The sequence below is a fragment of the Tupaia chinensis genome, unplaced genomic scaffold (genome assembly GCF_000334495.1).
Source record: "Tupaia chinensis unplaced genomic scaffold, TupChi_1.0 Scaffold000075_1, whole genome shotgun sequence".
NCBI classification, from domain to species: Eukaryota; Metazoa; Chordata; class Mammalia; order Scandentia; family Tupaiidae; genus Tupaia; species Tupaia belangeri.
The window spans coordinates 1,383,846-1,393,985 of record NW_006159535.1 but is presented as its reverse complement, the minus strand read 5'-3'; the positions used below and the strand labels follow the sequence as shown (position 1 = coordinate 1,393,985).

The following is a 10,140-nucleotide window of genomic DNA, read 5'->3' as shown; positions in this document are numbered from 1 at the left end:
AAAAAAAAAAAAGAAAGAAAGAAAGAAAGAAAATGAAAAGAAAGGAAAAAAAAAAAGAAGAAAAACTGGCTAAATAAAAAGAATTTGCTGATGTGGGTTTACAGGGATCCTGGTCCACAAAGGTTTCCATACTTGTACAGGATGAGTATCCCGCATCTGAAACGCATTGGAGCAGGAGTGCTTCAGATTTGGGATTTTGGAATATTTGCATATTCATAATGAGGTATCTTGAGGATGTAATCCAGGTCTAAACATGAAATTCATTTAAGTTTCACAGACAACCTTACACTTGAAATAATCTTAAAGTAATTTTATATACAAATATAAAATTAAAACATTTTAATATTTTTGTGTTGTAACATTTTGGCTATGATCCAACCCATAAGGTCAGGTATGGAACATTCCATAAATTAGTAATCAGAAAGTTGGGATTTTGGAGCATTTTAGATTTTCAAATTAGGGATGCTCAACTTGTACTTGGAGAACGCTCCCCTGACACCCCCCCCCTTTTTTTTTTGGAGAAGTTTTTGCTATAGGGCACATGCACTCATCAGAAAGACAGAGAGAAACAGAGAAAGACAGAAAGCGAGAAATCATCCCCCGGGGGGATGGTCACACATGCAATCCCTTCTCCTCCATTATCCTCTCGGGATCTTTGTCATGCATGCACATGTGCCCGGCGTGAGTTTAAGCCACCGGGTCTGGGACTTGAACCAGGGTTGACTACATGGGAGTCCAGTGACAAAGCCATTATGACAACTGCTGGTCCCTTTTTTCTCTTTTTAAAGAGAGATTTTTGCTATAGGGTGCTTGTGTTCGCTGGAAAGATAGACAGAAAGCAAGAATTCACCTCCCCTCGAGAGGGATGGCCACACCACAATCCCTTCTCTAGTCTCTCAGGATCTTGGGCACGCACACACATGCGCCCAGTGTGAGTTTAAGCCACTGCATCCGAGACTCACACCACAGTCGACTACGTGGGAGTCCAGAGATGTACCCATTACGCCATCTGCTGGCCGCTCCAAGAAACTCTGAAAAGGAAGACTTTTCCTTCACATGGAGGTTCTCCATCATAGTCTGCTGCCTCCTCTAGTTATTTTGAGAGACCGCCCTTATTATGTGACTCCCCCTGCTCCTATTCCTTGACAAGGAGAAATAGAAGGGGTTGTGAAAGCATTTAACCAAAGACCTGAAACACTATAGATAATCAATATTATTTTATCTTCTTTCCCTCTATCCTTTATACAGTATTTACCTTTCAGTGTTTCTTGGCCCTAGAATGAGCTTGGTGAAAGCAGGGACTATGACTTACATGTTTTTTGTTGTCAATACATAGGTTACGACATATCTCTAGTTGGTGATCAAGAGGATTTTATTTAAGGAAATGAATGGAAAATGAAAGGACTTATTGTAATATTATAGTACATAATAATAAATCATCTTTTTTGTTTGCTATAGGGCACATGCACTCAGCAGCGACAGACAGAGACAAGGAGAGAGAGAAAGTGAGAAATCACTCCCTCACAGGGATGGTCATAGTGCAATCTCTTCTCCTCCATTCTCCTCTAGGCATTTTGGATATGCATACATATGTGTGTGGCATGTTTTAAAGGTTGACAGATTTAGGACTTAAAACTACACAGTTGGACATGTGGGATCCTGCTACCTTAACCACCAAGTCACCTGGCTGGCCCCATAAATCATCTTTTTTAATTCTATTGGGTTGTTGGGAAAGTCATAATGCATTTTTTGCATAGAAAAATACATCATGACTTTCCCAAAGACCTAAGAGTTCAACAAAGTTTTTCATAATCTCCCCAAGTCAATTTCTCTTAATAAATGCCCTTACAGAATGTTTCTGAATGTTAATTTTAAACTTGTTTGGAGACCCATTGATAAACATGTTTCCTCCATCAGCTTAAAGCACCATGAATCTACAGGGAATAAATTGTGTCTATTTTATTAACTCGCCATCGGGTTCCTGAGTTAGCAGATTCCCGGTACACAGTAAGCACTTTATGTTTACTAAAAGAGGAAAACTATATTTCTCAAGGAAGAAAATAGTTTCTATAAACAATCAGAAAAACCATAACATGTTAGTCTAGGAAGAGATCACGTGACCCATGAGTCTTACCTTGTGATTTTGTATCTGAGCCCGTAAGGCATCTTGACTTTTGGTGTGTTGCAAGTGGTCACGAGCAAGCTTTTCCTTTCCAATCTTCACTAGCTCCACCATGCCTTGTAGCAAGGCATCCTGCTGGCTCTCCGTGATGGAAGGGCTGCTGAGTTCTGTGCACCTGGCTCGCAGGATTCCCCACATACTGTCAAGCACATCCTAAAAAGAAAAGCGTAGGTGTGCAAAAGCATTTTCATCCTCCGAGGAAACTATTAAGACGAAGAACAAACCTATGCTCTTTGGGAAGGAAAAAAAGGTATGATTCCCTACAATAATAACGTGGAGTAGATGTTTTCTACTCAGGCATACCTCTAATTTGTAAACCTCCTGGAGTAAAACGTAAGGTAAATGAAGCTTCTCCCCTTCATCCCTTAGTTTAACCACTCGGCTCTCAGAATTCTGCAGCTCCACTGTAAACTCATCTGCTTTCTAGGCGAGAGACAATAGAAAAAAGGACAAAGTTTCAATAAGCCAGAGAAGGACATCTATTCATTTAAAAACTAAACAGCACAAAAAGTAGTGAAGGGAATAATGAAACCCCACCTCCCACTCCTTCACCTCTGGCTCTCCTTCTCAATCTCCCCAGAGGCTGAACAGTGTGCAGGTCCTTCCCAACACAGTCTAAGTGTACACCGGAAGGGGTGCACGTGCATATCCTGAAGTCCACTGACTGCACCACAGCTTTCTGTCCTGCAGCTAGCCCTCATTTATCTGCTCAGCAGCATCTCTTCAAATCAGCAGGCACACAAGGAGGCTCAAAAAATTTATGGAAGTTAAAATGAAATTAAAATACGAGCTTAGGGCCCACAGGTGGTGTCGTAGTTACATGGCCGATCTAGCTCGAGTTCTGGACCTAGCAGCTTAAAAATCACGCTGGGTGCATGTGCATGCATGCCCAAAATCCCAGGAGGAGAATGGAGAAGGGATGAGAAGGGACTGCAGCATGGGCATCCTCCGGGGTGTGATTTCTCACTTTCCCTCTCAACGTCTCTCTGTGGGGAGCTCATGTACCCTACGGCAAAAAAACTTAAAAAGTTGGTGAAAAAATTCTGAAATCCATGTATAGTTGTTCATACTACCCATTTTCCAAGAAAGTTCTGAAGACCTCCTCATATGCAGTTCCTTTCAACCAGGCACACAGTATGCCACTGTAAGGAAGCACCCTGCTTTATGTAGTAAGAGCTGACAGTCTTTAATCCAGGTAACACTGCCAGGCTCATCCTTGGATTTTTACAGCGTATTCATCTTTATGCACTCGTCTTATTTCCTTAGGAAGAGTGCAGGGCCAGCACCTAGCACAGTGCCTGAACACAGTAGGGCCTCACTTAATGCTTGCCGAATGAAGCCGAATTGCTGTTATGTGGAAGCATATTTATGCGTAAAAATCCAGAAGACAGCTGAATGATCCCCAAAGCTGGACAAATTAGCACTTCTAATTCACCAAAAAGATGAGGGTCTCATTTTCCAAAATCCTCACTGACACTCACACACTTAAAGTTCTGCCAGATTGATGGGTAGATTGAAAACGGTCTCTTTGTTTTAGTACACTGAGCTACTTACAAAATGTTTTTAAAAGGTCAACACTGATAGTTTTCATTTTCATTTATTAACTTAAGCCTTACTACTGCCTCAAAGGAAAGTGGTTCAGAAGCACAGTTTAAACACAAGACTCTCTAGTCCAAGGATAGGGCATTTTACTATTGTGACTTGATTACCTGAAGCTGTTCACCAATACTCTGGCCACTAATTTCATTCAAAGATTGCTGTAAAGATGTCTTATTCTTAATGAGTTGATCATATAATCGCTTTATTTCATTCTGTAGAAAAAAAAGATACATGTAGGGAATTGAGTGATCTCATTTAGGCTTTAATGAACTTATTTTTACTTGTTTAATCTTTTATCATTTTTGTGTTATTAGAAATTTCAAACATACATAAACCCAGAGAAATCCCAACATCCCCATCACTGAGCTTTAATACCTGCTGGCCTGTGGCTGGCCTTCCCACTGGGCCCTCCCCCAGCTACCTGACTGCCCAGTCTTTCTTCCCTCAGATTCCTTGAAAGCAAATTCTAGAGATCAAGTCCTCTTTTTAAAAAAAGATTTTTGCTACAGGGTGTGTGCGTTCATGAGGAGAAAGAGATACAAAAAGAGAGAGAAAGTGAGAAATCACCCCCCAGGGGAATGGCCACACCACAATCTCTTCTCCTCCATTCTCTTCCTGGGATTCTGAGCACGCTCACACATGTGCTCAGCATGTTTCAAGCCACTGGCTCCAGGAGTCGAACCTCAGTCTGCCATATGGGAGTCCAGTGACATAACCACTATGTCATCTGCTGGTCCTGATATAAAGTCCTTTCATTAGTATATGTGTCTGTGTGTATCCCTATAAGATAAAGATCTCCTCCTCCTTTTATAAATATAATATACCTTCCCCAAATCAATAATCCCAATCCCATCCAGTCAGAGTTCATGCTTAATTGCCAGAAGTTTTCTTTTTTTTTCTTCTTTTTTTGGAGAGGTTTTTGCTATAGGGCACGTGCGCTTGCCAGAAAGACAGAGAGAGACAGAGAGACAGAAAGCTAGAAATCACCCCCTAGGGGGGATGATCACGCAATCCCTCCTCCTCCATTCTCCTCTCGGGATCTTGGGCATGCACACACCTGTGCCCGGTGTGAGTTTTAATTCACCGGGTCCGGGACTCAAACAGCGGTCGACTACATGGGAGTCCAGCAACATAGCCATTATGTTAACTGCTGGTCCCTCAAGTTTTCTTTTTGGTTTGTTTCAATTAGGAAACAAATGAGGACCATGACACAATATACTAATATTTCTTAATTTACGTTTCATCTGCAGACTTCCCTACCACCTTTCTTTTTGGTTTTGGTTTCTTAGATTTGTGTGTGTGTGTGTGTGTGTGTGTGTGTACACACAGTGTACACAGTCACTTGTTCAGTCTGGTTTCCCCCACTGTGACTTTGGCATACTGCAACCCCATGATGCTACTGCATACGTTCTTCTCTGCACGGCTTCACTCAGAATCTAAATGTTTGATCAGACTTAAGTTTTATTTTCATGGGCAAGATTCCTTCATAAGTGGTGCTATGTTTTATTTCTTTTCCATTAGATAATTTCAGTAGCTTCCTAGCCTTTCAAACTCCCCTCCCCCCCACCATTGCCAATTCACTTTAGATAACGGCTCTGAAAACATACAAAGATTGCCATTCCTTTGCACAAAAACATTCACAGCTCCTCTGGCCTATAAATTTAAATACCAATCTTCCCATGTGACAATTATTAAAAGCCTGCATATAAGGGAAGAAAAGAAACATGTTAGCTTATCCTAACTCATCTGCACCTAAGACTATGAAAAGGATTTAACTTCCAAATGGTTTCAGCCGCCAGCAACAGGTATTTCACTGGATTGCTTAGCAATTCCTATTAATGAATGTCACCAGGAATGGGAATTACTGCCAACGAGGGTCCAGGCTGTAACGTAACACAGCGCCAAAGCGGTCTGTGTGCGCAGAATCGTACCTGATAACTGCGGTGATAGTCAAGGCCTGCTTTCAGGGATCTGCTTCTAGAGGCAGCTGTGGCCTGGGTGTGCTCCAGGCAGACGTGAAGTTTGTCAAAACAGTCAAGGAGCAAGTTGGTGTTCTTGCTGGACCAACTCATGGCTTTCAAAATATCCTCCTTCTTGTCATTCATAGCTAAGTAAAGTTTTTTCAACTCCAGAGCCAGTGTCTGCAAAGGGAGAGGAAGACAGGGAGAGTGAGCTCTGACCTCAGAGGCTTGAGCGCTGGCTTACCTAGCTGAGCTGCTGAAATGGGCAACACATGGGCTCGTGCCCACCTCGTAGTGCACCTGCTGGGCAGACACAGCCTGCGGGAAAAGCCCAGGTGCCTGCAGCATCTCCTCCACACTCCCGAGACACTGACTGAGGGTCAGAAATAGTTCAAATAATCTTTTATCCAAATCCGTGTATGTTTCTTCCGTCATGTTTTCCTGAAGAGGAGAAAAGAAAAAAATAAAGAGCATTAGGATTCCTTGCCTTCCCAAATCTACACTTTCCTTAGTTTCCATTACAGCTTTCAATTTACATCTTTTTTAAAAAAATAAATAAATTGTTCTGAATACTTAGTGAACTTGGCAGCAGAAGAAATAAATAAAATTAATCTGTAACTCTCTGAAAAACAAGTTTAAGAAATTCCAGTTGAGTAGCTTCCTGACAACTGAATGGAACTGAAAGGCAAATACCAAGATGGAAGACTTCCTTAGCAGCCATCCAGGGGAAGGAGTGGGGCAAGGGGAGGTTGAGAGTATCATTTAGGGGCTGATTGTGAGAATCCGGACTACACTCAGATGTACAACTCCAAGGGTTGTGCAAACAGATCTGTGGTTGGGGAGCCACAGATCTGTTTTATGCAAGCTGTGGGAACCACCTCCTTCTTGTTACCCAGGAACATGCTGAACTCCTCCTGAGCAGCGACAAGAAGCTTAGACAAGGCTAGTAACCACCCCACTTGGGCTGTTTCCTAGCGTCTCCTGTGATGGACGGCCAACATAACTTAGCACACCATCTCAAGAGTTAAGCCTGCTCAAGGATAGAGACCTTATCTATGCTACCTTCCTAACGCTGTCTCTTCACCTATCCAATCCCAGATTACCACTGCAGACAGGACTAAGCAAACACTATCCTCTTGCCTGATAATCCTGAACTAAGACTCAGAGTCCTTTGTATACAGTACTTTAAGCTGCCACTACTGAACTTATCAGTTGGTGAACAAAACCACTTCTACTCCATTTCTAGGACTCATTTCATTATGTGTTCAGGGAAGACTATTAGGACAATGTATTATCTCTCTCCCTTTTTTATGTTATTACAATGAAGTAAATGTGCAGTGTAAAGCTTTGTACCTCGGTGTGAAGATTACTTGCTTCTTGGCGTAGGTCTTCCAGTTGGGTGGTATAGGCTTGTAGTTCTTCACTTGTTGGGTATCTAAAGTTATACGCACTCACACTAGGCAGAATACTCATGTTTGTGGTAACCTATTTGAGGAGGGAAATCCTATTAGTGATGGTTTAAGATCCTGCTGATGTTGGGGCCAGCAGATGAGTGGTGGACAAACTGCTGGACTCCCACATGGCCAATTGAGGGTCCAGTCCTGGACTTGGCAGCTTGTTTTCTTATCTCTCTTTCCTTCTTGCACACGTGCCCTGTAGCAAATTTAAAAATAATAATAGCGACCAGCAGATGGCAGAAGGGTCACGTCACTGGACTCCCACATGGTTGACTGCAGTTCAAGTCCCAGACCTGGTAGCTTAAAACTCACACTGAGCATGTGTGTGTATGTGCCCAAAATCCCAAGAGGAGAATGGGGGAGAAGGGATCGCAGTGAAGCCACCCAAAAAATAATACTAAATGAAAAAATATATAATTCTAAAAAAAAAAATAAATCCTGCTGACATTAATGTAAATAGCAAAAATGCCTCCGCACACTGTCTTCTGAGTCACTTTCTTGGTAAGTGTTTAATTTGTCTACCTTGTCATTTATAAGAAAAATAAATTAATTTAAAATATTTGGATATTTTTGAAAAGTCATGTTATACTAAGATACTTGAGGGTTCATTTATTTATCAAAACAAGGGGAAAGAAACCATGATTTGAGAAGTAAAATAAAACCACTTTCAATTTAGTAGCAATGATATTCATGTTATAAAGTTAGTTGTTTATTTACTAGTACATTTATTACTTATTTAATAGTTTACTAGGAGGCTGGTATTAACTAAGACTTGAAATAGAAGTCACCTATTGGGATGGATCTGTATCTTGATTTGTTATTGAAAGTCAAGCAAGTATTAAAAATGAACAGTGCTTTCAGAAGGGAGGATGATTCAGTTAATTTCCTTTTCGAATTAGAAAACTAACATATAAAAAGAGAGTTGGGAGGCCGGCAGGTGGCGTGGTAGTTAAAGGCGCTGGACTCCCACTACGGTTTGAGTCCTGGACCAGGCAGCTTGCTTTCTCACTTTCCCTCTCTCTCTCTCACTCTGTTCTGCTCTGATTAAATTAAAATAAATAAATAAAGTCAAATAAACCAAGGCCCTGGGTTCAGATTCTGGGTCCATCTGAATGTGTTGGGTACGCCCATGATCCTAGCTGGCTGAGAGACTAGAAGGTAGCAGCGGGGGCTGGGGACATGACAAAGCCCTGTCACAGCGCTCCCTGACTCTCTCTTCCTCTTGAAAGAAAGAAACTTCAAAGAGAAAAGTGTCGGCTAAATGACAAGCCCACTCAGTATTTTTGCTTTCTGAAAATAAATTACTCCACAAGGCAGAGCCCAGATGTTGATTTAAGTTGGTGTTAGATTTTCAGAGATAACCAGCGAATTCTGCTGTGTGCACATGTGGACTGACCTGAGGCTCCACCAGCGGAGGTGGAGGTAGGCTGATCTTGGATGACAGCTCATGATGGAGGTACTGCCATTTATCCCCAGTCTGGCCGAGGCACGGGGTGTCGGGTTCAGGGCTAGACGCCTCATTGCTTTGGAGGAGGAAGGTGAAAAGAGTAAGACGCATAAAAACTTGTGTATTACATTCAGACGTTTAATGAGTGATTTTTAAAGAAACACTCTTCATTCTCCCATGAAACTAGGGACCATCCCACTATTTTAAAACGTTTACCTCGCAGAGGATTCTTGAGTTGTGGCTCTATCATGCTGGCAATCCTGGGCCCACATTTTTTTAGCATTAAACTCTATGAATTTGACTAAATCTTTCTGTTCCATTGGTTTTAACTCCAGGACCTATAATTGAATAAGATTCAGATGGTCCAATCAATCAAGTAGTTCACTTAATATCCAAGGGTTCCTAATCTGGAACCACTTTCTAAATCATTATTTGTACTTTTCTTTCTTGCTTGTTCTTAACTTTAATTTCTCAAAGATCTATTTACAGCACTCACACAATAACCCTGGGTTATTCACAACTGTATTACACACATGAAAATCACTAAAAATATACTAATATATTTTGAAGGAACAGGCAAAGCGGTGCTGTGGTGACAGAGGTTAAGTCCATCCTGACGTACAAGGAGTGTTAACAAAGTGGCTCCCCACGGTAGCAGAGGACAGCAGAGAGAGCTTGCTCCCACTCAGAGCTGCCGCCCACACGCAAACACCCACTCGTCACACTCTGCATCTAGCAAGTAAGAAGACACTCCAATGGCAGCTCAGTACAGAGTCCAAAGGGAAATTCCACACAGAAAGCTTTATTCTTGTCCTTCGGACAGGAAGGGGGTGAGATTACCTGTTGCTGGAAATCCTTTTGTCTGCTGAACTGTGGCCTTTCTGTGACAATAGATTCCAATTCAGCAAGGCTAACCAGAGGGAGGGCTTTATGAGGCTCTGAAGGTTGCTTTTGAATGGTGGGATGCTGCGAAAATTTCATGATGGCAGACTATTAGAAAGGAAAAGACCCACTCTATCTCGATTCTAATAATGAACTACATAAGCAGAAAGTTTTATATGAAGTAAGTACAAGTATTTTGTTATTGACTATAATTTTAAAAACATTATTTATTTTATTTTATTTATTCTTTTTTTTTTTTAATTTGACCACACACACAATCAGAGAGAGAGAGAGAGAGAGAGAGAGAGAGAGAGAGAGAGGGAAAAAAAGAAAGCCACTAGGTCTGGGACTCAAACTGTGGTGGGTCATGTGGGAGTGTCCAGCACCTTAGCCATCATGCCACCCGCTGGTCTCCTATTTATTATAATTTTATATGACTATAATGTACCTTTTACTATTATTTAAGTACAACTTAATGTATTGCATAACTTCAAACACCACTGCATTTGATGAAATGATTTTATTTCCTTAAACTAATTCATCTGATGAGTTACTAAAAGCCAATATATTGCCTTTTTCCTTAAGAACAAAGCTGTATATATATATATATAT

At 41.4% G+C, this 10,140-nt stretch overlaps 1 protein-coding gene across 1 annotated transcript in view; it reads right to left on the bottom strand.

The window, feature by feature from the left end:
- SYNE2 (spectrin repeat containing nuclear envelope protein 2) overlaps positions 1-10,140 on the bottom strand; it is a 339,863-nt gene that overhangs the window by 101,062 nt on the left and 228,661 nt on the right. The window contains exons 67-75 of the mRNA XM_006142397.3: positions 9,487-9,612; positions 8,863-8,984; positions 8,596-8,722; positions 7,096-7,227; positions 6,031-6,183; positions 5,713-5,922; positions 3,892-3,993; positions 2,486-2,605; positions 2,135-2,335 (exon numbers count right to left, since the gene is read on the bottom strand). Of these exons, the coding sequence (XP_006142459.1) occupies positions 2,135-2,335; positions 2,486-2,605; positions 3,892-3,993; positions 5,713-5,922; positions 6,031-6,183; positions 7,096-7,227; positions 8,596-8,722; positions 8,863-8,984; positions 9,487-9,612 (1,293 nt within the window). The remainder of the gene's footprint in view (positions 1-2,134; positions 2,336-2,485; positions 2,606-3,891; positions 3,994-5,712; positions 5,923-6,030; positions 6,184-7,095; positions 7,228-8,595; positions 8,723-8,862; positions 8,985-9,486; positions 9,613-10,140) is intronic.